The 27,050-nt window shown below is 42.9% G+C and overlaps 3 protein-coding genes across 12 annotated transcripts in view; 1 reads left to right on the top strand and 2 right to left on the bottom strand.

Moving 5' to 3' along the window:
- Positions 1-14,536, bottom strand: part of LOC148054122 (uncharacterized) — an 87,002-nt gene extending 72,466 nt beyond the window's left edge. Inside the window, exon 1 of the mRNA XM_087770971.1 lies at positions 14,204-14,536. Within this exon, the coding sequence (XP_087627097.1) occupies positions 14,204-14,420 (217 nt within the window). The 5' untranslated portion in view covers positions 14,421-14,536. The remainder of the gene's footprint in view (positions 1-14,203) is intronic.
- Positions 6,317-14,004, bottom strand: LOC148054123 (uncharacterized). Of its 4 annotated transcripts, none has more exons than XR_015707720.1 (3): positions 13,868-14,004; positions 6,572-12,516; positions 6,317-6,460 (listed from the first exon to the last, which is right to left on the bottom strand). XR_015707720.1 is itself a non-coding variant. In XM_087770967.1 (3 exons), exon 3 carries the CDS (start codon positions 10,130-10,132, stop codon positions 9,179-9,181), a length of 954 nt encoding a protein of 317 aa, XP_087627093.1. In that variant the 5' UTR covers positions 10,133-11,347; positions 12,052-12,516; positions 13,868-14,004; the 3' UTR covers positions 6,317-9,178. The 4 variants fall into 4 exon arrangements, 3 of the variants coding, with proteins under 3 accessions (XP_087627093.1, XP_087627095.1, XP_087627096.1); XM_087770967.1 differs by having other exon boundaries at positions 6,317-11,347; positions 12,052-12,516; XM_087770969.1 differs by having other exon boundaries at positions 6,317-11,016; positions 12,052-12,516.
- LOC148054119 (tyrosine-protein kinase Fer-like) overlaps positions 13,878-27,050 on the top strand; it is a 239,643-nt gene continuing 226,470 nt past the window's right edge. For 4 of the 7 annotated variants that reach the window (XR_015707719.1, XR_015707718.1, XM_087770965.1 and 1 more), the window contains exons 1-2: positions 13,878-14,018; positions 25,936-26,194. Coding sequence is in view for 5 of the 7 variants with exons in the window: in XM_087770965.1 (XP_087627091.1) it covers positions 25,988-26,194 (207 nt within the window). In the remaining 2 variants the exon portion in view is untranslated. The remainder of the gene's footprint in view (positions 14,019-25,935; positions 26,195-27,050) is intronic. The other 3 variants (XM_087770962.1, XM_087770963.1, XM_087770964.1) reach the window with 3 other exon arrangements.

The raw sequence follows: 27,050 nt of genomic DNA, 5'->3' as shown, positions 1-27,050 counted from the left end.
CAGGAAAGCTATGATATAGAATCATAGAATCGTCAAGGTTGGAAAAGACCCTTAAGATCATCGAGTCCAACTGTCAACCTAGCACTGCCAAGTCCATCTATACCATGTCTTCAAGCACCGTATCTATCCGTTCTTTAAATACCTCCAGGGATGGAGACTCAACCACTTCCCAGGGCAGCCTGTTCCAATGCTTGACCACCCTCTCGGTGAAGAAGTTTTTCCTAATGTCTAACCTAAACCTCCCCTGGCGCAGCTTGAGGCTGTTTCCTCTCGTCCTATCACTTGTTACTTGGGAGAAGAGACCAACCCCCACCTCACTACAGCCTCCTTTCAGGTAGTTGTAGAGAGCAATAAGGTCTCCCCTCAGCCTCCTCTTCTCCAGGCTAAACAACCCCAGCTCCCTCAGCCGCTCCTCATAAGACATGTGCTCTAGACCCTTCACCAACTTCGTTGCCCTCCTCTGGACACGCTCCAGCACCTCGATGTCCTTCTTGGAGTGAGGGGCCCAAAAGTGAACACAGTACTCAAGGTGTGGCCTCACCAGTGCCGAGTACAGGGGCACTATCACCTCCCTGGTCCTGCTGGCCACACTATTCCTGATACGGGCCAGGATGCCATTGGCCCTCTTGGCCACCTGGGCACACTGCTGGCTCATGTTCAGGTGGCTGTCAACCAACACCCCCAGGTCCTTTTTCCACCAAGCAGCTCTCCAGCCACTCCTCCCCCAGCCCGTTGCGTTGCCTGGGGTGGTTGTGACCCAAGTGCAGGACCCGGCACTTAGCCTTGTTGAACCTCATACAGTTGGCCCTGGCCCAACGATCCAGCCTGTCCAGGTCCCTCTGTAGGCCCTTCCTGCCCTCCAGCAGATCGACACTTCCACCCAACTTAGCGTTGTCTGCAAACTTACTGAGGGTGCACTCGATCCCCTCATCCAGATCATCAATGAAGATATTGAACAGGACTGGCCCCAGTACTGAGCCCTGGGGAACACCACTCGTGACCGGCCGCCAACTGGATTTGGCTCCATTCACCACCACTCTCTGGGCTCGGCCGTCCAGCCAGTTTTTAACCCAGCGCAGAGTGCACTTATCCAAGCCGTGAGCAGCCAGCTTCTCCACGAGAATGCTGTGGGAGACAGTGTCAAAGGCCTTACTAACGTCCAAGTAGACAACATCCACAGCCTTCCTCTCATCCACCAAGCGGGTCACCTTGTCATAGAAGGAGACCAGGTTAGTGAAACAGGACCTGCCTTTCATAAACCCATGCTGGCTGGGCCTGATCCCTCGGTTGTCCCGCGCTTGCTGCATAATGGCACTCAAGATGACCTGCTCCATGACCTTCCCCGGCACCGAGGTCAGGCTGACAGGCCTGTAGTTCCCGGGATCCTCCTTCCGACCCTTCTTGTAGAGGGGCCTCACATTTGCTAGCTTCCAGTCATCTAAGACCTCCCTGGTTGACCAGGACTGCTGATAAATAATGGAGAGTGGCCTGGCCAGCTCCTCTGCCAGCTCCCTCAGTATCCTCGGGTGGATCCCATCTGGCCCCATGGACTTGTGCGCATCCAGGTGGAGGAGCAGGTCAGTGATTGCCACCTCTTCGACAACTGGGGCTTCATTCTGCACCCTATCTCCATCTCCCAGCTCAGGGGCCTGAAAAACCCAAGGATGACTAGCTTGACTATTAAAGACTGAGGCAAAGAAGGCATTAAGTACCTCAGCCTTCTCCTCATCCTTCGTGGCCAGGTTACCTTCTGCATCCAACAAAGGAGGGAGATTCTCCCTGGCCCTCCTTTTGTCACTAACATATTTATAAAAACTTCTTTTGTTGTCTTTAACGGCGGTGGCCAGTTTAAGTTCCAGCTGGGCCTTCGCCTTTCTGATCTTCTCCCTGCATATCCTCACAACATCCTTGTAGTCCCCCTGAGTCGCCTGCCCCTTCTTCCAAAGGCGGTAGGCTCTCCTTTTTTTTTCTGAGTTCTAGCCAAATCTCTCTGTCCCAGCCAGGCCGGTCTTCTCCCCCGCCTGCTCGACTTGCGGCACATGGGGACGGCCTGCTCCTGTGCCTTTGAGATTTCCTCCTTGAATAACGTCCAGCCTTCCTGGACTCCTTTGCCCTTCAGGACTGCCTCCCAAGTGACTCTGTTAACCAGACTCCCGAACAGCCCGAAGTCCGCCCTTCTAAAGTTCAGGGTAGCGGTCTTGCTGACCCCCTTCCTTACCTCTCCTAGAATTGAAAACTCTATCATTTCATGGGCGCTGAGCCCAAGACAGCCTCCGACCACCACGTCGCCCACCAGGCCCTCTCTGTTCGTGAACAGCAGGTCCAGCGGGGCACCTCCCCTGGTTGGCTCGCTTACCAGCTGCGCCAGGAAGTTATCTCCCCCACACTCCAGGAACCTCCGAGACTGCTTCCTCTCCGCTGTGTTGTATTTCCAGCAGATATCTGGTAAGTTGAAGTCTCCCACGAGAACAAGGGCTAGAGATTGTGAGACTTCAGCCAACCGCTTGTAGAATGCTTCATCTGTTTCCTCATCCTGGTTGGGTGGTCTGTAACAGACTCCCACCATGATTTCTGCCTCGTTAGCCTTCTGTGATAGCTGCTATCACAGAAACATGGTGGGATGACTCGCACAACTGGACTGCTGCAACGGACGGCTATAAACTCTTCAGAAGGGATAGGCAAGGAAGGAGAGGTGGTGGGGTAGCCTTGCATGTTAGGGAAACTTTTGATTGTCTAGAGCTTGATGATGGTGATGAAAGGGTTGAGTGTTTCTGGGTAAGAATCAGGGGAAAGGCCAACAAGGCGGATATCATGGTGGGAGTCTGTTATAGACCACCCAACCAGGATAAAGAGGCGGACGAAGTATTCTATAAACAGCTGGGAGAAGTCTCATGATTGCTAGCCCTTGTTCTCATGGGGGACTTCAACTTACCAGATGCCTGCTGGAAATAGAATAGAGCAGAGAGGAGACAGTCTCGGAGGTTCCTGGAGTGTGTGGGAGATAAGTTCCTGACAGAGCTGGTGAGGGAGCCAACTAGGGAAGGCGCCCTGCTGGACCTCTTGTTTGTGAACAGAGAAGGCCTGGTGGGTGATGTGACAGTTGGAGGCCGTCTTGGGCACAGTGATCATGAAATGATAGTTTTCGATTCTTGGAGAAGTAGGGAAGGGGGGTCAGCAGAGCTGCTACCTTGGACTTTCGGAGGGCAGACTTCGGCCTGTTCAGGAGCCTGGTTGAGGGAGTCCTTTGGGAGGCAGTCCTGAAGGGCAAAGGAGTCCAGGAAGGCTGGACGTTCTTCACGAAGGAAATCTTACAGGCACAGGAGCAGGCCGTCCCCATGTGCCGAAAGATGAGCCGGCGGGGAAGAAGACCATCCTGGCTGAAGAGGGAGCTTTGGCTGTAACTCAGGAATAAAAAGAGATTTTATGACCTTTGGAAGAAGGGGCAGGCAACTCAGGAGGACGACAAGGATGTCGTGAGATCATGCAGGGAGAGGATTAGAAGGGCCAAAGCTCAGCTGGAGTTTAATCTGGCTACTGCTGTAAAAGGCAACAAAAAATGTTTCTACAAATACATTAGCAACAAAAGGAGGGCTAAGGAGAAATCTCCATCCTTTATTGGATGCGGGGGGAAACATAGTGACAGAGGATGAGGAGAAGGCTGAGGTACTTAATGCCTTCTTTGCCTCAGTCTTTAACAGTCAGACCAGTTGTTCTCGGGGTACCCAGCCCCCTGAGCTGGAAGACAGGGACGAGGAGCAGAATGAAGCCCCCATAATCCAAGGGGAAATGGTTAGCAACCTGCTACACCACTTAGATACACACAAGTCTATGGGGCCAACAAGGCAGATATCCTGGTGGGAGTCTGTTATAGACCACCCAACCAAGACGAAGAAACAGATGAAGCATTCTACAAGCGGCTGGGAGAAGTCTCACAATCTCTAGCCCTTGTTCTCGTGGGAGACTTCAACCTACCAGATCTCTGCTGGAAATACAACACAGCAGAGAGAAAGCAGTCTCGGAGGTTCCTGGAGTGTGTGGAAGATAAGTTCCTGACACAGCTGGTAAGCCAGCCAACCAGGGGAGGTGCCCTGCTGGACCTGCTGTTTACAAACAGAGAGGGCTTGGTGGGTGATGTGGTGGTCGGAGGCTGTCTTGGGCACAGCGACCATGACATGATAGAGTTTTCGATTCTTGGAGAAGTAGGGAAGGGGGGGGGGGGGTCCGCAGAACCACTACCCTGGACTTTAGAAAGGCAGACTTTGGATTGTTTAGGAGTCTGGTTGAGGGAGTCCCTTGGGAGGCAGCCCTGAAGGGCAAAGGAGTCCAGGAAGGCTGGATGTTATTCAAGAAGGAAGTCTTAAAGGCGCAGGAGCAGGCTGTCCCCATGTGCCGTAAGTCAAGCAGGCGGGGAAGAAAACCGTCCTGGCTGAACAGGGAGCTTTTCTGGGACTCAGGAAAAAAAAGAGAGTTTATGACCTTTGGAAGAAGGGGCAGGCAACTCAGGAAGACTACAAGGATATTGTTAGGTTATGCAGGGAGAAAATTAGCGAGGCGAAGGCCCAGCTAGAACTTAAACTGGCCACTGCAGTTAAGGATAACAAAAAATGTTTTTACAAATATATCAGCAACAAAAGGAGGGCCAGGGAGAATCTCCCTCCTTTGTTGGATGCGGAGGGAAACATCGCCACCAAGGATGAGGAGAAGGCTGAGGTATTCAGGCCCCTGAGCTGGGAGACGGAGATGGGAAGCAGAATGAAGCCCCAATAATCCAAGAGGTAACAGTTAGCGACCTGCTTCTCCACCTAGATGCCCACAAGTCTATGGGGCCAGATGGGATCCACCCGAGGATACTGAGGGAGCTGGCGGAGGAGCTCGCCAAGCCACTTTCCATCATTTATCAGCAGTCCTGGTCAACCGGGGAGGTCCCAGATGACTGGAGGTTAGCAAATGTGACACCCATCTACAAGAAGGGTCGGAAGGAGGATCTGGGGAACTACAGGCCTGTCAGCCTGACCTCGGTGCCAGGGAAGGTCATGGAGCAGATCATCTTGAGTGCCATCACGCGGCATGTATGGGACAATCAGGGGATCAGGCCCAGCCAGCATGGGTTCATAAAGGGCAGGTCCTGCTTGACCAACCTGATCTCCTTCTGCGTCAAGGTGACCCGCTTGGTGGATGAGGGGAAGGCTGTGGATGTTGTCTACCTGGACTTTAGTAAGGCCTTTGACACTGTCTCCCACAGCATTCTCCTGGAGAAGCTGGCTGCTCACAGCTTGGATAAGTGCACTCTGCGCTGGGTTAAAAACTGGCTGGATGGCCGAGCCCAGAGAGTGGTGGTGAATGGAGCCAAATCCAGTTGGTGACCGGTCATGAGTGGTGTTCCCCAGGGCTCAGTATTGGGGCCGGTTCTGTTCAATATCTTCACTGATGATCTGGATGTGGGGATTGAGTGCACCCTCAGTAAGTTTACAGACGACGCTAAGTTGGGTGGAAGTGTCGATCTGCTGGAGGGTAGGAAGGCCCTACAGAGGGACCTGGACAGGCTGGATCGATGGGCCGGGGCCAACTGTATGAGGTTCAACAAGGCTCAGTGCCGGGTCCTGCACTTGGGTCACAACAACCCCATGCAACGCTACGGGCTGGGGGAGGAGTGGCTGGAGAGCTGTCTGGCAGAAAAGGACCTGGGGGTGTTGGTTGACAGCCACCTGAACATGAGCCAGCAGTGGGCTCGGGTGGCCAAGAGGGCCAATGGCATCCTGGCCTGTATCAGGAATAGTGTGGCCAGCAGGACCAGGGAGGTGATAGTGCCCCTGTACTCGGCACTGGTGCAATTGCACCTTGAATACTGTGTTCACTTTTGGGCCCCTCACTACAAGAAGGACATGGAGGTGCTGGAGCGTGTCCAGAGAAGGGCAACGAAGCTGGTGAAGGGTCTGGAGCACAATTCTTATGAGGAGCGGCTGAGGGAACTGGGGTTGTTTAGCCTGGAGAAGAGGAGGCTGAGGGGAGACCTTATCGCTCTCTACAACTACCTGCAAGGAGGCTGTAGTGAGGTGGGGGTTGGTCTCTTCTCCCAAGTAACAAGTGATAGGACAAGAGGAAATGGCTTCAAGTTTCGCCAGTGGAGGTTCAGTTCAGATACTAGGAAAAATTTCTGTACCGCAAGGGTTGTCAATCATTGGAACAGGCTGCCCAGGGAGGTGGTTGCATCCCCATCCCTAGAAGTATTTAAAAGCCGGGGAGATGTGGTGCTTGAGGACATGGTTTAGTGGTGGACTTGGCAGTGATAGGTTTATGGTTGGACTCGATGATCTTAAGGGTCTTTTCCAACGTAAACTATTCTATGATTCTGTCTGTGTCTGCTGAATTTTTCTTTGTGTCTTTGAAATCAAAGAGAACTTGCTGGCTTCTTTTATTTTTCTGGTGTTGATGTGGCTAAGTTTCCAAGTATGGATTCTCTCTGAAAAGTTCAGTGGCAGATTCCAGTTTGCATATGACTGAGAAATAAATTGTGCATGTGTGTATGTGCACATACATGTGTGCTTGCATATGTGTATACATACATACATACATATATATATATGGAAGGAATGACAAATGTTTCCCACTGCTAATTCCACCATCTTCTATTTGGTCACCATGCCCTAGAGAGGTAATTATTCAAAGTAATGTATACGAGGATACAAAAGCAATAGCACGTACTGGGATTTAGGAATGCATATCTGTGCCATAGCTTCTGATAGGGAAAACCCTGTCAGGTTATTCTGAGGAATTCTCCAGGCACCTTAATCACAAAATGTGTAGTTTTAAATAGCATGACATAGAGTTGAAAAGAGTCTGAAGGAAATGATAGTCAGATTGTGGTGCTGTCGTAGCACCAGACATTGAAATTTAAAATATGAAGTACAAAATGGGCATGGGAGAAAATTACATAGAAAACTGAAAAATATCAAATAATCATGAAAAACTGTTTTAAAAAATTACTTTAATGACTGATGATAGAAATAAAATGTTTATTCTGCATGTTATTTGCATTTGTTTAGCTTTTTCTATACAACTTGAAAATGTTTTATAAACATTAAGAATTACTCTTTCTAACATTCCTCAAGGAAAGTATTAATGTTGCTATTTATAGATAGAGATACTGAGGCAGAGAGAGTTTTTTCTCAAGTCTAATAGAACGTCTATGGAAAAATTGAAAAGAAAACACTACAGCGCTACACTGAACACGTTTAAGACTCAGCTGGACAGGGTGCTGGGCCATCTCGTCTAGACTGTGCTCTTGCCTAGAAAGGTTGGACCAGATGGTCCTTGAGGACCCTTCCAACCTGGTATTCTATGATTCTATGAAAACCTTCAGGTATTTGCTCTGCTCTGTATTCACATGTTCTTGGTTTTATTGCTTCAACATGCCTGGGTTTTATGATGTTATTCTCTAGATATGTAATAGAAGAATCAGATTAATTTTCATACATAATAATAATAGTAGTAATTGTATCCTATATCTGGCACAAAAGCTCCAATGCTTTTATACACACTTTGTGTAGTTATTTAAAACTTTTGTGTAGGAAAGAATTGATATGCCCTTGTTGGGGATCAAGGAATCTCATTGTTGGTCTGAAATTATTAGGGAATTTATTAACTTATTTGTATCCCTCACTTCAGTATATCCAAGAGATTTTTTGATGTTGAATTTTTGCAATGACTTGCCTTTTACTTTAGCAATTTGAAGGAGCGATCGTGAGGAACACTTACATTTTTATTTCCCTTCCATGCATGTAACTTCATTTAAAGTTGTTAGCATTCTTCAAGTAATATAATGCTAAAGTATCTGTCCTCTAAGAATAACTTTAAGGTTTTTTTAACATGAGTATTGGCAGTATAAAACAGATACTTGCATCTTGCATTCAGGAATCTAAGGCAATGAACCATAAACAAAAAGAAATTAGATGAAGGTAGGAAAAAAACCATTGAAAATCATGAAAATGTGCTGACTAAATTATAGACTGGCAACAAAAAAGAAAGGATTCTTGAAACCTAGAGCTTAGCTGAATAGGACAATACTCTTGCTATAAGGAGCAAATCCCTTGGAATTTCTAGGGTCACAGTGGTGGGAGAATAGAATATGATAGAAAGACTGAAGATTCTTCGGTAAGTAGGAAGCTTGCAAAAATGAAAGCATGAAATTTTACAGAAGATGAGTCATGTGAGAAGAGAAGACAGAACCAGAATAATAAATTTAATTCTTCTGGTATTTCTACTAGACAGTTGCTATTATTTCAACTAGTTCAGCCATGAAGCATTCTGCCTGGTAGGTGTTGAGGTGTTGCACCCCAGAACTCAGCATGTGTTCATATGCTTACCAAGTTTCTCAGGCAGATTTTGTATTTTGCAATGACGTCTGAAGCAATGCTTGACTGCTACAGTTGTCCAAACTAGCTGATTTAAGGTGCTGATGTTAATGAGCTTATGGGCCCTGTCTCAGACCACATAGGACTGGGGCAGAGGAAATCATGTATGGGTCTGAGTGTGAAAGGAACGTGTTCAGAGCAAGACTGGGGTGGGGAACAGAGGAGAGGATTAGCATCTGCAACCTGTCAGGAATAAAGTTGTTACTTTAGGCTTTTAATTTCAAGTGCTACTACACTTTTAATGTTTTTCCTATTCAATTATTGGTTGCAATTTCTAAATGAAATTAATTTCATTTTCAGACTAGCTTGCATATTTCTATGTGATACTGCAGTGACTACAGCATAGGCCTACCCTTTTTTTTCCCTCCTTCATTTAATAAATATACAAAGGGTTCGAAAACAACTAATTACAAAAAGAAACAAGGAATCCTTTCTTCCTAAAAAGTCAAGCTTGTTCTTTGGTACATTTTTTTAAACCCTAATTGGAATAATAAAGGAGAGAGATTCTTCTAACCTCACAGCAGCCTCTATTGGTTCTCATCAGGTTCAATACTATCAAACTACCAAACCATAGACATAATCATACAAGATCTTCTTTAGTCATGCGTACAACTTGACTGACAAGTTATCTGCCCAATACAATAGGATATAATCTTTGAGTATAGCTGAAACAGGACTGAATCATAGAATCATAGAATCGTTAAGGTTGGAAAAGACCCTTAAGATCATCAAGTCCAAACGTTAACCTATCACTACCAAGTCCACCACTATACCATGTCCTCGAGCACCACGTCTACCCCTCTTTTAAATACCTCCAGGGATGGAGACTCAACCACTTCCCTGAGCAGCCTGTTCCAATGCCTGACTACCCTTTCGGTGAAGAAGTTTTTCCTAATACCCAACCTAAACTTCCCCTGGCGCAGCTGGAGGCCGTTTCCTCTCGTCCTATCACTTGTTACTTGGGAGAAGAGACCAACCCCCGCCTCGCTACAACCTCCTTTCAGGTAGTTGTAGAGAGCGATAAGGTCTCCCCTCAGCCTCCTCTTCTCTAGGCTAAACAACCCCAGTTCCCTCAGCCACTCCTCATAAGACATGTGCTCTAGACCCTTCACCAACTTCGTTGCCCTTCTCTGGACATGCTCCAGCACCTCGATGTCCTTCTTGTAGTGAGGGGCCCAAAAGTGAACACAGTACTCGAGGTCCGGCCTCACCAGTGCCCAGTACAGGGGCACTATCACCTCCCTGGTCCTGCTGGCCACTCTATTCCTGATACAAACCAGGATGCCATTGGCCTTCTTGGCCACCTGAGCACATTCCTGGCTCGCGTTCAGCTGGCTGTCGACCAACACCCCTAGGTCCTTTTCTGCCAGGCAGCTCTCCAGCCACTCCTCCCCAAGCCTGTAGAATTGCATGGGGTTGTTGTGACCCAAGTGCAGGACCTGGCCCTGAGCCTTGTTGAATCTCATACAGTTGGCCCCAGCCGAACGATCCATTAACCACCACTCTCTGGGCTCGGCCTCCAGCCAGTTTTTAACCCAGCGCAGAGTGCACTTATCCAAGCCGTGAGCAGCCAGCTTCTCCAGGAGAATGCTGTGGGAGACAGTGTCAAAGGCCTTACTAAAGTCCAGGTAGACAACATCCACAGCCTTCCCCTCATCCACCAAGCGGGTCACCTTGTCATAGAAGGAGACCAGGTTAGTGAAACAGGACGTCCCTTTCATAAACCCATGCTGGCTGAGCCTGATCCCCTGTTTTCCCACACGTGCTGCATAATGGCACTCAAGATGACCTGCTCCATGACCTTCCCCGGCACCGAGGTCAGGCTGACAGGCCTGTAGTTCCCGGGATCCTCCTTCCGACCCTTCTTGTAGAGGGGCATCACATTTGCTAACTTCCAGTCATCTGGGACCTCCCTGATTGACCAGGACTGCTGATAAATAATGGAGAGTGGCTTAGCAAGCTCCTCTGCCAGCTCCCTCAGTATCCTCGGGTGGATCTCATCTGGGCCCATGGACTTGTGCGCATCCAGGTGGAGAAGCAGGTCGGTGACTGCCACCTTTTCAACAACTGGGACTTCATTCTGCATCCTATCTCCATCTCCCAGCTCAGGGGCCTGAAAACCCTGAGGATGACCAGTTTGACTACTAAAGACTGAGGCAAAGAAGGCATTAAGTACCTCAGCCTTCTCCTCATCCTTCGTGGCCAGGTTACCTTCTGCATCCAACAAAGGAGGGAGATTCTCCCTGGCCCTCCTTTTGTCACTAACATATTTATAAAAACTTCTTTTGTTGTCTTTAACGGCGGTGGCCAGTTTAAGTTCCAGCTGGGCCTTTGCCTTTCTAATCTTCTCCCTGCATATCCTCACAACATCCTTGTAATCCTCCTGAGTCACCTGCCCCTTCTTCCAAAGGCGGTAGGCTCTCCTTTTTTTCTTGAGTTCTAGCCAAAGCTCTCCTGTCAGCCAGTCTGGTCTTCTCCCCCGCCTGCTCAACTTACGGCACATGGTGACGGTCTGCTCCTGCTCCTTTGAGACTTCCTCCTTGAATAACATCCAGCCTTCCTGGACTCCTTTGCCCTTCAGGACTGCAATCCAAAGTCTGCCCTTCTAAAGTTCATAAGAAGAAGGCTGTGTGTCATAAAGAATAAGGCTGTCTGCACCTACATTTGTCATAAAACGTTATCACTGATGATTTCTTATGTTGAATTTGGTATTTGCATCTAAATTAATATTTTTATCCCAAATATAACATTATTGAAAAGTATCCAACGGTAAATTACATCTTAAAAAAACACTTTTTACTGCAAATCAAATAACAGCTTTTGGTTATTTGTCTCCATTGTGTATTTAATCTTATGCAAATTTGCTTCTAATTTTAGGTCCCAATCTTGCAATGAGGTGCATATGGCTGAAGTACAGAAGGAAGCTTTTTTTTCACCTGATAAGTAAATAAAGGAAATGGTTTCCATAAGACTTCCATAAGGAAGAAAAAAGCACACTGGCTTAAAAAACACAGTCAGATGAGTGCACATAGCATAGTTTCACTAGTGTTTTTTAAACACGATGGTCTAGAAACAAATTGTAGCTTAAGTCCTGGATTGGAATAGGATTGCTCTGCCCGTGTCCTGTTTTTTAGACGACTTCTGAAATACCAGCTACTGGCCGCTACTTGAAACAGGATACTTGTCTGTAACTCTAATCTAACCTGTTATGGTGTTTCTTATGCATGGAATGCATTGCAATATCAGACCTTGTTACTACTTCTTAATTAAATTGAATGCTTTGCTTAAAACAGAGCATGTTAAAAAGAGAATATAGAACACTAATATTCATGCAATGTTTCCCCAACCTCTTAAGTTAGTGTCACAATAATAGCTCAGCTTTTTTGCTGCTTCTTGTTACCTGTTCCTGATACTAAATTCTCTAGATAACAAAACATCAGACTTTTTTCTCTCTCCATAAGCTGCAATGTCCATGAGTTATTTTCTCAGGCTTTGCCATATTTTAGTCTCCTACATTTCTTTTATGTTCTTACTACATTTCCATGATCAAGTACTAAATAGCAGAAAAAAAAATTATACAAATATATTAAACTTGGTGTACATTATATCTTAGTGTTGTAATTATGTAAATATTCCTCACCAGTTTTTAAAGTTTGAATCAAATCTTCTGTTTCCATTCTCCACTAACTTTTGAAGGTGGTAACATCTGCTTGTAAATGGGTGATACTCAAAAGAAGGATACAAAAAATATTTTTGAGACTGTTTGGAAAAGTCAAAAGTGATTAAAGAGATTAAAAAGATAGTTAAAAACATTTAGTAAAAAAAAAAGTGATGTACTGTTTTCCAGCAGTGGTAGATTTTAAGAGTACTTTTCAATGCACAGGTGACTTTATATTCAGCAGTGATTTTTCACACATTTTTCTGGGAAATTTTAGGAATGTTTGTCCATACGAATCTGACTCTGATTACAGTGAGCATGGCAGACTTGACTTTTCATCTCATGTGGCTTTTAAGCATCTCAAAGGTCACTCCTATGCTTGACCTGTTGTACAAGGGCAATCAGCCTCTGGTGGTATGGTAGTTGCTGGAAATTCTGCATTTCTGCCTACAGAAAGAAGAGAACCAGAAGTGGTTGCTGAGGTTGACATTGTCAGGTCACCCTGGCACCCAGCTACATATGTATTCTCATCTGACACTGCAGTGTTGGGAGCTACTGTCATCACTAGTCCTGTGAACTGCTCTTGAAGTTTCCCCCTTTTGCAGCAGTCTGAGGCATGTGGTGTTTTGTGGCTCTTGGCTATGTGAAGATTTTATGTGGCTTATAAGGTCAGGAAGAATACAGAAGACCACAAGCCAATTTTATTATACTGGAAAATAGTGTTTTCTATATACTATTCCAATGTACTTAGTCAATAAAATAATGTTTTAACTATATATCATTCCAAAGCTTTTGTGTTACACTTGTACATCTGGACTCTTGTCAGCACTAGCTGCTGAATATAACAGCAGAGGAAAACAGGCTGTGATTGCCCAATAGAGAAAAAAATATGGTACAAAGGATGAAGGAATGATTGGGGTATTTTTTTTTTAAGTCTAAGTTATTTCTAATTGCATCTATTAAAACAAAAAGGTTGGGGAAAATTTGGTGGTGGAAAGTAATGTATGTGGACTTTATTACACCCTTTGAAAAGAAGACCTTTTTTTCTGTAGCACTGTTTACTTCTCATTGCAGCTTTATGGGAGGGAGTGGTATACAAGCAGGTTACCTTGTGCTGCTGGGGCACACCAGCAACATCAACAGGTTTCACTATATTTCCAAGTCAGTCATAAGCTGGCAGTTGGTGGTCTACCACAGGTTCTGACATAATAGGTATTGCATATATATAATTCCAATATCTACCTCTCGTTAGAGTGCTTGATGGGCACAGAAAGTCACAACAGTTTAATCGTGCATAGTAAATTATGCCAGAAACAACCGTGAACGGGTATTAGGCTCTTTCTCCCTTACAAGTATCTGTAGCAATACCGTTGGTGGCTTTGCCACACCATCTGTAGCCTGACCACACTGCCCCGCTAGCGCCCCGGCCGAGGGGCTGCACTTTGAGTGGACAAACCGCCTGTGCTGCGCTGCCTGCCTTCCGCAGAGCCTAACAGGCCGGGCCCCCAACCACCCGCACCGTCGTCGCCCTTTGGTTACTTTGCTCTTTAACAAGCAAGAGCAATAGGCACCGGAGTTCAGTGGCGAGAAGCCGAGGGCAGGGCGATGGCCCTGGGGACACAGTCCACAGGCGCGAGCGGGGGGTGTCTATCCTCGCCTCCCCTCAACAGTCTCAGCCCCCTGCGGGGCCCCACAGCACCCACCGCCCGCGACTTCACCCTCCCTCCCCCCCGGAAGCTAATCGCGTTCTCCCTCCTAGCCGGGGAAAGGGAGCAGCAGCGCCTCTTCCCTCACTTACTAGCCGCCAGTCACAGAGCGTCACCAAGGGACGGTGAGGGCCCAGATTGGTTGACGGGGAGAAGTGAGTCTGGCGTTGATTCGCTGGCTCCGCTCATGTGATGCTGGTGGGGTCGTCATCCCTGCCGTGGTGGAGGGGCTCGGTTTGTCAGGTAGGTCGGTTGGTCGGTTCTGTGTATGGTGCGGTGCAGTTGGTGGTGATTACACCCTAGGAACGTCGTCGCTAGGGTGGGATGTGGTTACACTCCGCAGCGTCTTGCCTACCCGCGAGGGAGCCGGGGTATGGGGGGGGGGGGGGCGGGGCGCGACGACAGGTAGGCCCCGCGAGTTGATTTACCTGGAGGCCAGGCGCACTCGATGCAGCTCGCGCTTTCTTCTGAGGGTGTGGTGGCGGCAGCGGTGCCGGAAATAGTCGGGGGTGCTTCTTGCTTAGTGGCGGCTCCGCCTTGGCGTAGCTGGTAGTGCGGTGGGTGCGGGACTCCGCACCCGTCCGAGGGGCTGCTGTCGGGTCCAGGCCCGGAGCCCTGCGTTGGGTTGAGTGGGCCCCCGGGCATGGGAGGCCTGGGCTTGGTGGCATCCTTGGGGATGAAGGGAGAGAAAGGGCCAAGTCAGTTCAGTTCCTGCTGCGCCTGCCCCTGGCGGGGGTGCCTGGCCTCAGAGCTGCAGCTCCCTTGTGTACCAAGGCACGCTGGGCTGGGCTATAACTGCTGCGGGGGGGGGGGGGGGGGAAGGAGGGGGAGGGGAAGCGCCTCAGTCACCACTTGAAGCTTTATGATGCGTGGCTCCCCTCAAATAAATGGGGAAATAAGCCCCTGTTTTTTCTCTAGCAATGCTGTACAGCTTAGAGACTTTCTTGACTTTGAATATAGATTTGGAGGCTGTGTAGATACGGACTTTTTGGTGTTACTGTGTCGGCTTTCTTATTCATGTGCCTTTTCTGAATCTGCTATAAGTAAACATGTTTTTTTCTGTTCATGGGTTTGGTATTTAAGAATACCAAATGCTCACACGTTTGGTATGTGAGGGCAAAAGATATAGAAAGACATTGAAGATACCTTTTTGTGTTGGAATATGTTTCTGTTTTGTTTAAACTTATGTGAATGTACACACTTGGAAGTGACTCATCCCATATGAACATGTGTGTGGTGGTGTTTTTTGTTTTTTTTTTTTTTTTTAATTTTGATACAAGTTAGCCTGTTTTCTGACTTTCTAAATGCAGTGAGAAAGAATATTTTCCAAATACTTGACATAACTTTTCCCCACTTTGTAACAAACCTATGCAAAGTGACTTGGATATTCTGCTATATCTTAATGTATTTTCTTTTAACAAGTTGCAATGTAAGAAAAACCTGGGCAACATCTGAAACTTTTTGATTTAAGGTCAAAAGAATTTACTGGATATTATTTTAATTATTGCACATAATAAGTTATATATAATAAAGGTATATTGTCCAGAAAAGAAATGACTGTTACATTTTGCTATATGTGTATTAGCCTTTGGAAGACTCAAGAAGGTGGAAAGTTCATACTTCTAAACAGCTCACAGTTAAAGCAAATTGTAATTAACAGATATACCATAGGTTGAGTTACCGTAATGGTTATTGGTGGCAAGATGTGTGTTGTTCATTTCTCCTTTTATAAATTCCTTTTTAATGTGTTTGTAGCAGATTATCAGTCCTGTTAAAAGTTTAGAGTAAACCTTTGTGGAATGTTGACCCCAAAAGAGTTGAGCTTTCACAGAAGATACTTCTTTGAAGGAAAAGACTGTCTTATATATACAAGGTTACTTTTAAACTGGGCAAAAGCTTTGTTAATTATCACCAAGACCCTTCCCTGCTTTCCTACAACTATAACTTCTTGTCACAACTGAATCTTTCAAAAGAAGGTGGTTCTTCAGTTGATATTCGATTCTCAATGTATAAAGCGATCAGCTGCCACTTATTGATGTTTTTTGGGCTGTCTATCAGCAGGGTGAAAGAAGGTATGTTGCTTTCTCTGCCTGAAGGCAGCAAGCCTGGAGTTGCTCCATACAAGGATGGATTAGCTGCATGAGGTCATCACTTCATAGGGAGGAGTCTTTTTCAGTGTGTGGGAAGTGGGTCTAGGAAAAGGAAGGGGAATTCTTTTGTTGGGGGGGGGGGGGGGGGGGGGGAGGAGGAGGAGGAGTGGCGGCAGCAAGAGAGTTTATGCTCATTCCAGCAGAAAGTAAACTGCTATGTGCTTTTATCTTAAGAGAAAAGACTTTCCACTTAATGCTGTCTTAATTATAGTGTTGATTTATTTACATTATAAAACATGGGTTTAGAAAACTTAAGAAGGGAGGTTTTTTATGCAGGAGAGACATGGGAATTGTTGAGTATTCACCAATTTGTTAAGGAATAAAAAGATCTAAAATACTGTGTATGTAAATATGCTGCAAGTTACTGCTCTGTAATGTTTGCGTTAGGTCACTGCAGCATTTCTGCAGAAAGATTTCTTTTGGAAACTTTTGTTAATAGTGAAGCAATGGAATTCTTAGCTTTGTTTCCAGGGTTTGAGAAAAGACAGTTAACTTTCTTTTTAAGAACTTCATGTGTGTGATGGTACACGGTGTATAGAAAGTTTTGGAAGTAGTTCTTAGAAAGCAGCAAGTGTGCTTCGAAAATGTCTTTTGGGGCGGGGGTTGGGTTTTTTAATTGACTTAATGTGATGGGGAATTTGGATTCTTGTCATCTGTCATCATAAAATCATATTTGAGGCTATGACTTCAAAATTTTTTTCATATTATGGTTTTGGAAGCTATTTATGTTAACATGAGGAGCTGAAATGTTAAGAAATTAAGATTAAGCATCAAAATAAATGACCATAATTAAGACCTAATGAAAACTCAATTACCTTTCAAGTAGGGACAACCTGTGAAAAGTTTGTGATTTGTTTAGCATTATATAAGAGTTCTCTGGCAGAAGCAGAAATACAATTCAGAATAGTATTAAACCGCATTAATCATGAGTCCTTTTTTCCCCTGAAATTGCCTGTTGAGAAAATGGGAGACATCAACAAACAAAAACTATCCCTTTTTAAATATGTGATAGTATAGTTTTTAGTCAAGAATGGTGTATGTGTTGTCTGTGTGCAGAGAGCAGGAAGATACAGTTTGTCTGTGTTAAGTGGCTTCAATCAGTAATTTGATTTAATAAATGGAATTTTCAGACAGGGGCATCTTACCACATGCAATTCTTTAACATTTGCTTAAAACTTGAACGTCTTTGGGTGTTAGTGGTAACATGCCTTTCACTTTCATGAGTCTGAACCTGAAAAGGGGGAAGAAAGTGTTTCTGTCCGGTGGTGTTCTGGTGTTTCTACCCAGTTTGTATTTGTGGTAGGAGGACTGGAGCCAAATTTACCATAATGTTTTCCTCTTGTAATTTTCTGCTAGTGTGGGCTTTCTCTTACATAATTGAATCTTGGTCTTTGGAACTTCTCATAAGATTTTTTTTTTTGTATCTGCTATTAAAAATGTAGTGCTTTATGTAATGCTTCTAGCCTGCTTTTTTGTTTTTTTCCCCTCCTTTTGTATTTGCTTGCGTAGCTGCTGTTTCTTTACGGTTGACTGAATGTAAGCACCACTTAGTCTTTCCTGCTATTGGTTATGAAGAGTGGAAACTTTGTATTTGTATTAAGCAGCAGTTAGTTTCTAGACTGTCACTAAGTCACCAGAAAGGAATGTTAAATAATGTCTGCTTGAATATGAACTAAAATTATCCCATCATAAGATTTCTAAAAATTTTATGACCCATTGTAAGTGCTTTGTTTTAAATAATGGAGATCTGCAAAACAGTTCTCTTTTCTTTACCCTTACATAGTCTGTCTGTCTCTCTTTAAATTTTGTTTAATTTGTGTCTTTTTTTTACAAGGGCATATGGCCAAACAAATATAGGATGCCTTGTCTAAAGATTTAATTTTAAACTGGTATGAGATTGTATGTGAATGCTTATATTGGTCCGGATGTAGCTTATATAGATTAGCTTGTAATTACAAGCTATATGCAAAGCCCATTTTTCTCACAAGTGCACACAGGCGTAAAAATATATTAAAAAAAAAAAAAACCAAAACCCAAAACCACAACAAAACCCACACAGCTTCAAAGATCTGGTCTTCTTTCTCAGTTTACTTCACCTAGACTATAGTCAGAGTTGCAGCTTGAATTTTGAATGTTTTGAGAAATTTCAGTGTCTTGGTCAGTTGCTTTCTCAAGTAGCCACTTGTTTCCTTACAATCTATTGAAAATACTGTTATTTCATTTGTCTTTCACATATAATATCTTTTGTTCTCCCATGCTTCTCCTTATTAATGGGCTTCCTTTATGTTTTATCAAGTGTAAATTTCACAAATAAATTAATTTATCTAATTTTCCTAATATAATGTACTGTTTCATAAGAAAAGAAATTCTAAGAGCTTAAAAAAAAAGTTATCTTTGGTTGCATGTGTATAGACAATTATTTCTCCCCTCAAAATTGTGTGTATGAAGTCATAGCATAATACTACTTGCAGTAATTGAGAAATCTTTGCTTTTTCTATTTCTTTCAAATCTCTTTTTCTTTGTTTTTTTTTTCTTTTAAATATATCTTCTGGTAATAATTTGAAAATGCAAAATAACTTATCCAAATTTATTTTTTGTGATGTATTTTACAATACATGCTGAAATAAAATAAAAACAATGTATTTGATCTGTTTTTCTTTCACAGAGTTCCTAGAAAATAAAAGTATATTTTAGGAAGTGGAAGTCAGAAGAAGTAGCTGCAGGTATAGAGAGAAGTACACTAAGGATAATTTCTTGGGGAAAACTTTTTAAGTTATATAAGCTATGTTTTGCAGGAAAACCTTCCTGAAAATAAGCTGATTATTTTTTCTTGAGTGGACTGATATTTCAGACCAGTTTTGAAATGATCAGGCTAGCTTTAGATTACCACTGTGGGTGCCCATTAATAGTGGTAGCTCTATGGAAACATTAAGTCAGTGAAGGCTAGTTTATATTCCATACAATTAGTCTCAAATGCATGTATAGATAATATTCTGAATATGTGATTAGTGTAAACAAATGATAGGTAAAGCATATATTTTATGTTTCATGATCTTTTTTGTACGTTCTAGTAGTAGATCCTATACCAAGAGAAATTTCAATTATTTAATAGTCTAATTTTTACTTGGGGTGTGGATGGAGGGGTAAGAATGAGTTCCTTGCTTTAATGGAATATGACTATTATAAGCCTCACATTCAGAAACTGAGATGGACTGTCTAGTAAATTGATCACCTGTTGTAAAATAGTCTTTAAATCATTACTAAAGCCTTGAATTTGAGCATTTGTTTCTCCTGAATCTAAGTTGTCTTCTGTTTTTACAGTATTCTTTGTTTAGAGTAGGGCTGCAAAATATGTGCCATGCTAAGCAATTTGGAGCCCATGTAGCATGGGAATTGATAGCAGATCAAGAGCAAGTATGAGCCTCTTGGCATATGATTCCCATTCCGTATGCCGCCTTCTTGAGGGTTTACATATGTGCTGTGCTTCCCTGTTCTGAATTTAACTGGAGACCAGGCTTGCTTCTGGTTTGTGGTTTATCAGTTGCCTATCTTGGCCTGGAAAGTTCTAAATACGTGGGCTGTCATTCACATTATAAACCACAAGTTTTAACTGGTGCTTATGGATCCATCGTTATTTGAAGATTAACAGTCGCATTCCCAGATGTATTTCATGTCAATATATAACAAAATTCCTGAGCCAGAAGTTATTACAAGGGTAGAAGAGTATCCTGGGAAAGTATTGCTATATACATGCTTTGTTCTTCCCTACTCTGCCAATGTCCAAAAGCAAATGAGACACAGGATACAGGACTGTGGACTGCATGGACCTTTGATCTGACCCAGTATGGCCATTATCATGTGTCATGGATAGATTGCAATCTTTAGGTGTATACTGGATGTGAAAAGTACTGTTTTCAGAGCTGTTGCTGGAATCCAGGAAGACTACTAATGCTGGAATATCAGCTCTATTTGCTGAAGGCAGTGTAACAGTATTGAAGAATTATGTGGCCGTCACTGAAGTTTTTTCGTTGACATGCTGACAAAATTTATCATTGCTTAGTTTAGAATCTTACAGCATCGCTGTTCTTGGTGGTGAGACAAGTTACAAACCATGTTTGGTAACTATACTGAAATTCAGAACTGTTCAAGGAATTTACAATATATTATTAAATGTATATTGAGAATTTATTTCTCATCATTGATTAGTTTGTTATTTTGGGAGTGATTCTAAAAAAAATTGACTCTGGGACATATTTTAACTGTTAATACTTACCAAATATTGATTGACTAATTGGCATACCTGGTAGTTTTTATAGTGAGATATATATCTCATCTTAAAATAAAGGTTAAACTAGTTGAAACTCATTTGTTCTATTTGGTGCCACTGGAATTTTATTACCTTTACAAAACATGCTAGACTTCAATTTCGGATTTCACATGTCAAATTATGCAAGCATTGTTCATGTGTGGAAAAAGAGATAAAGCTCATGGGTATCTGCCAGAAGTAGGAAGGATCCCTTCACAGTAAGGGTAAGCATTTTTAAAAGGTCTTTCTGTATTAATTTGTCATTTTGTGTGTGCCATTGTCATCAGTTCTTTATCTAGCTACTTTAAAGTATGATGCCATCTTTACTTTTTTTTTCCTTTAAGATAAAATATTCTTCTGCCTCTTTTTGAGGAAGATTTTATTTGTAATATCTTTCACACTTTCTTTTTGTACTTTCTACTCCAGTGAAGAAAATATCTTTGTGTCTCAAACTTCCCATATCTTGTACTGGTTCTACAGAAAATCTTTTCTGGATTTAGATTTTGCTTTGGACTTCTCAATTTTACCACTAGTCTGTGGTTGTAAAATCTGTCTGGGAATCTGTCTTGCATGTTCAGTGCTGCCATTATAATGTTGTGTGGGGAAGCAAAAAAGGGTACTAATATTTCTTCCCTTATCCAGTAACTGAATGTGGGGAAAAGCAAGAATGAACGAGCCACAAATAATAGCCAGGCTTGTTCACTATATTGAAACAACATATCCTGTTGCCATGGCTGGAAACAGAGCACTAGACTAAATAGTCTGACCCAGTAGGGCAGCTATCAAGCCATCTGTGTACACCAAGCAGGGGAATATCAAACCTGAGAAAATATCCATATGTATTGATGCCAGATATTGTTTCTTTGAATGCTGGCCTTTTGAAATGCACTTGTGCTTTTTAAGAGTATTCTAACTACAGATTGCATAGACCATGTCTATTAATCTATTTGGTAATTCTTCTTACAGTTTTGCCTTCAAGTAAGTGACAGTGCGATCTGTATTGGTTTCACTTGATTTCTCTAAATAATTAAAAGAATTGATTTTTAGGCTATAGACAGTTAAGTGGGTTAGATCTTGATACTTGTTTACCACTTCTTTGCCTCTGCAATATTGAAGTATTTGATATTAGCTTAATTTGACTACTGTGGTAAAAGACAATAAAAAATGTTTCTACAAATACATTAGCAACAAAAGGAGGGCTAAGGAGAATCTCCATCCTTTATTGGATGCGGGGGGAAACATAGTGACAGAGGATGAGGAAAAGGCTGAGGTACTTAATGCCACCATTGCCTCAGTCTTTAATAGTCAGACCAGTTGTTCTCAGGGTACCCAGCCCCCTGAGCTGGAAGACAGAGAGCAGAATGAAGCCCCCATAATCCAAGGGAAAATGGTTAGTGACCTGCTACACCACGTAGACACACACAAGTCTATCGGGCCAGATGGGATCCACCCGAGGATACTGAGGGAGCTGGCGGAAGTGCTCACCAAGCCACTTTCAATCATCTATCAGCAGTCCTGGCTAACCAGAGAGGTCCCAGTTGACTGGAAGTTAGCAAATGTGACGCCCATCTACAAGAAGGGTCAGAAGGAGGATCCAGGGAACTAGAGGCCTGTCAGTCTGATCTCAGTGCTGGGGAAGGTTATGGAGCAGGTCATTCTGAGTGTAATCACATGGCACATCCAGGACAACCAGGGGATCAGGCCCAGCCAGCATGGGTTTATGAAAGGAAGGTCCTGCTTGACTAACCTGGTCTCCTTGTATGATAAGGTGACCCGCTTAGTGGATGAGGGGAAGGCTGTGGATGTTGTCTACCTGGACTTTAGTAAAGCCTTTGATACCATTTCCCACAGCATTCTCCTGGAGAAACTGACTGCTCGTGGCTTGGACGTGTGTACTCTGAGGGTAGGAAGGTTGTGCAGAGGGACCTGGACAGGCTGGATCAATAGGCCGAGGCCAATTGTATGAGATTCAACAAGGCTAACTGCCAGGTCCTGCACTTGGGTCACAACAACCCCTTGCAATGCTACAGACTAGGGGAGGAGTGGCTGGTGAGCTGCCTGGCAGAAAAGGACCTGGGGGTGTTGGTTGACAGCCAGCTGAACATGAGCCAGCAGTGTTTTCAGGTGGCCAAGAGGGCCAATGGCATCCTGGCTTGTATCAGGAATAGTGTGGCCAGCAGGACCAGGGAGGTGATAGTGCCCCTGTACTGGGCACTGGTGAGGCCACACCTCGAGTACTGTGTTCACTTTTGGGCCCCTCACTCCAAGAAGGACATCGAGGTGCTGGAGCGTGTCCAGAGGAGGGCAACAAAGCTGGTGAAGGGTCTAGAGAACAAGTCTTATGAGGAGCAGCTGAGGGAGCTGGGGTTGTTTAGCCTGGAGAAGAGGAGGCTGAGGGGAGACCTTATTGCTCTCTACAACTACCTGAAAGGAGGCTGTAGTGAGGTGGGGGTTGGTCTCTTCTCCCAAGTAACAAGAGATAGGACGAGAGGAAATGGCCTCAAGTTGCGCCACGGGAGGTTTAGTTTGGGTATTAGGAAAAACTTCTTCACTGAAAGGGTAGTCAAGCATTGGAACAGGCTGCTCCATCCCAGGAGGTATTTAAAAGACATGTAGACGTGTTGCTTAGGGACATGGTATAGTGGTGGACTTGATAGTGTTAGGTTTAGGATTGAACTCTATGATCTTAGAGGTCTTTTCCAATGTAAATGATTCTGTGATCGTAATTTCTGGATATAACATTGTCTCAGTTTACACGGGAGGAGTACTAAGGCTGCCTTGCCCAGTTGAGAATCATCAGCTTTGAAACTTTATCCTTGTTAGTCTTAAATTAGAATTGTATCTCTCCTGTAAAACTAATTTTTCTTATGCTGCTTCTGTTGTGGTGAATGGAATGATTTAAAACAAACATCAGAATCCAGTATGTATGTGTTTTTTTGTCAATGTATCCAGGCATCTAATAGTGTAATCTGAAAACAGCCTTACTTAATGAAGGGACACTTAGCAGGCTGAAGTGAGATATTATTGGATCTGTTGTTCTATTGATTCACTGTGAGTCAGTAAAAGCTGAATGAAAAATCATATGCTGAGAACATTTCCTCCCTCAGTTGTTCTCCTGTCATTCAGTAAAAGATGGAAGTCAGCACTTTACTAATAGCACAGGGCCAGAGTTTACCCTGAGATTCAGTTCCATTCTTTTCTGGTTCTAAAATGTAAGAAAGTAGCTTATAGCTCTGAAGGTGTGGTAGGAGGAAAAATTAGCTTAGTCGCAAAAGTAGATATAAATCTTAACGGTGTCAAAAATCACAAATGAAGCACCAGTCATGTTAATAAGTGTCTTACATTTTTTTTCTTTAATTCATCTTACTAATTTTTTTGCAAGATTGTTCCTAAACTTTAACTGTAAAAACTATTAGCATTAATACAGCTAATAACAGAGACCATCCTTTATAAATAGAGCCAATATAAATTTAGTGTTGCTCTTTATGACAGAGCTCTTAACCATCACTAAGAATTCTGAATATAGTATGATGCTTTTGAAGTTAAGAGCATATAATAGCTTGTGATAGCAAGATCTAAGGTTACTCATATAACCTTCATTTGTCTCTGTTGTGTACATGTATAACAACACAATGCTATTTTTATTTTCTTTATAGGATCATGGTTTCTTTAGTTACATACCATAGCTTGTGTTCTGAGAATAAATATGTAGTGAATGAGGCTTATTTCAGTAACTTTCTGGAAGAGCTAACTGAGGCAGGAAACTGCAGGAAGAGAAGGAATGGTTTTGGGAGTAAGTCTACTCTGGAGATAAAGTGATTATGCTGCTATTACCATGACATATCATATTGGACAAATCATATACATCAAAATTTGTCTGTGATGACTGTTCTTCAGTATCTGATAGCCAGCTTTCAAGTTGTAGATTCTGATTTGCAGAAATTCTGTGTGGTAACTGAAGCCTATTACATCTTTGTTCTAGATGTTTAATATGATAGAAATGCTAGGCACTCTGAAAAGTCTGTCTTTAAGCCTTGCAAATTAGGTATCCAGTATTAGCTGGTACAATGTTGACATGAATTTCTGTGTCTTAGTTATCTGCATAAAATAAGAGTGTTAGTCCTGCTTCACCTCTTGGACTGTTAGGAAGATAAATCTCTTAATGTTTGTAAAGCACTCAGCTAATTTAAGTGGCAATGAAAAGCCTATGAAGAAATTAATACTTCTGTGTTCAAAAGAACTAAGGCTTGTCTGGAGTGCAAGAATTGGTGAAAAAGCAATGAGCAGAGTATGTTTGTGCTGTAGTCTAGAGATGTAATTGTAGTTTAAGTTTATTTGACCAAGTTTGAGGCTGATTAGTATGGGGATAAGTTTTTAGATGGATACACAGAAAATGGGGTTCAGCCCACAGGACAAAACCTATGTAAGTCTTTGGAAATTGCTCGTATATGTGGACTCAAATCTTCTGTGATGTGGCTGCATGCATATCAGTATCAGAAGCAGGTGTTTTAAAGCTAGCTCAGACGTCTTTGACCTGTAGTTGTGCTGTAGGATTTCATACAGTAATGTTCAATATTTCTTATCTGATTATCAAATGATGTTCATTTTGTGCAATGAGACAGAGCTGTTTTAGGGGGAAATGGTATGAAATTAAGGACTCTGTTATGAGGTGTGTATCTCGGGGATCAATGTAAGGTTGCACAGGGAACCTGATTTTGAGATATCTTCTAACTTTTGGGAGGTTGAATCTGAAACTTTTACCACAGTATTTAGGAACAAACTACCTAGTCATCTTCCAGTTATCTATTTCTCAGAGATACAGTGCTCTTAGGACTTAACACTGGAATAAAATATTTTGAGTCACTAGGACTAGTCACTTAAAGTTAGGGAGTGTGATGAGTTGGCCCCAGCCAGCAACCAGGCACCCACCAGTCGCTCACTCATTTTCCCTGCAGTGAGATGGGGAAAGAATTGGAAGAGCAAAAGAAGAAAAACTTGTGGGTTTAGATAAATACAGTTTAATAAGTGAAAGGGGGGGAACAAGTGATGCAAAGTCAATCGCTACCTCTCAAAAGCAGACCGATGTCCAGCCAGTTTCTGAGCAACAGCTACTGTGGAAAGACTACCCCCCATTTTTATTGCTGAACATGACATTATGTGGCATGGAATATATCCCTTTGGTCAGTTTGGGTCAGCTACCCCAGCTGTGTCCCCTCCCAACTTCTTGCCCATCCCCAGCTTACTCACTGGCAAGGCAGTGTGAGGAGCAGAAAAGGCCTTGACTCTGTGCAAGCACTGCTCAGCAATAACAAAAACATCCCTGTATTATCAACACTGTTTCCAGCACAAATCCAAAACATAGCACCATACAGGCTGCTATGAAGAAAATTAACTCTATCCCAGCCAGACCCAGTACAGGTAGGTACTGTTATACTACTATATTTTACAGATGGGAAACTGGAGGCTACAAACTGAGATTAAGCTGACAGTTCAAAGTAACATGGAGCACCTGAGATCTCTTCAAGTCATAGGTTGGTGTTTGAAACTGTTTTGACCTTCCTTTCAGTTGGTTTCCAAGTGGTATATATAAGGTAATGTTTAATCTTATGATTATGTTATTTCAGAGTTTAGGCATTAATAGTTGCCCTTTGTAACACAAGTTTTTCTTTTGATATGTTTCTCATTAATCTTGTTCTACTTTCAGATGTGGTGAAGAATCTGTCTTGTCACCTGTGTGGTATAGAGTGCCTTAAAAAATGGGGTTTGGAAGTGACCTGAAGTATTCTCATGATGCTTTATTAAAACTGCAAGACTGGGAACTACGACTGCTGGAAACAGTGAAGAAATTTATGGTTATGCGAGTAAAAAGTGATAAGGAGTATGCTTCCACTTTACAAAATCTTTGTAATCAAATAGATAAAGAGAGTACTTGTCAACTGAATTATATCAGCAATGTGTCCAAGGTAAGAAAATCGTTACAAGTCAACAGGGTTGGGTTTTTTGTTAGTTTGGGGTTTTTGTCTGTTTTTTGTAAGTAACAAAGTCCAGCAATTTTTTTTATTTTCCAATGACCTACTAAAATGTGTCACAATAAATACTACTCTCCTGGCTGCTTTGTGAAGTGACTCTGTCTTATATTCTGTCTAATTTATTTAGAGGAAAATGGGAAAGATAGTATATGGAATGATAACTGGCTCAGCTCAAAATAATGTTTCTGTTTGATTCCTATTGATTCAACCTCTTGAGAATTACTGTTGCCGAAGTGTTTAAAATAAGCTCCTTTTTGTCCCTAAGTGGAATATGCAAAAGTCAAGCTCCAGTCTTGCTTTAAGAACAATAGACTAAACCAGGATCCTGAATTTTGAACTTCAGTATTTTAGGTTCCTGGGTTGTCTGCTATTTTGTTTAGCATACTCTGTTTTCAAAACATTATAGTAAGCTTTTATTTTAAAACATTTAAATAGGAACTATTGCTTATGTTGGAGAATTTGTGACAGAAATAGAAAAATGCCAGGAAACCAAGGCTAAGCCTAGCATTCCAACTGTTATTCATACCATGGTATATTTTTTGAAAACAAAGCATTCATTCAGGATGTTTCTCATAATTGTAGATTTGTTTAAACATAATTTCATACCCAATTTAAAATAACTGTCTTGACTTTTTATGAAGGTAAGGCTGTCCTCCCCCTAAATGATTAATCATCACATTTAGAAGGAAGTACAATGAAGGTAAAGAGGACTTAAACTTCCCTATTTCACTTGTTGGTAAGCTTCACTCCTGACTTGGATTCCTTCCTGACTAGAGAAAAAAATTCTGGT

The sequence above is a fragment of the Nipponia nippon genome, unplaced genomic scaffold, assembly GCF_047370975.1.
Source record: "Nipponia nippon isolate SJK-2023a ecotype South Korea unplaced genomic scaffold, ASM4737097v1 scaffold_34, whole genome shotgun sequence".
Classification (NCBI taxonomy): domain Eukaryota; kingdom Metazoa; phylum Chordata; class Aves; order Pelecaniformes; family Threskiornithidae; genus Nipponia; species Nipponia nippon.
Note: the sequence above shows the minus strand (reverse complement) of the source record. Positions and strands in the feature narration are given on the sequence as shown.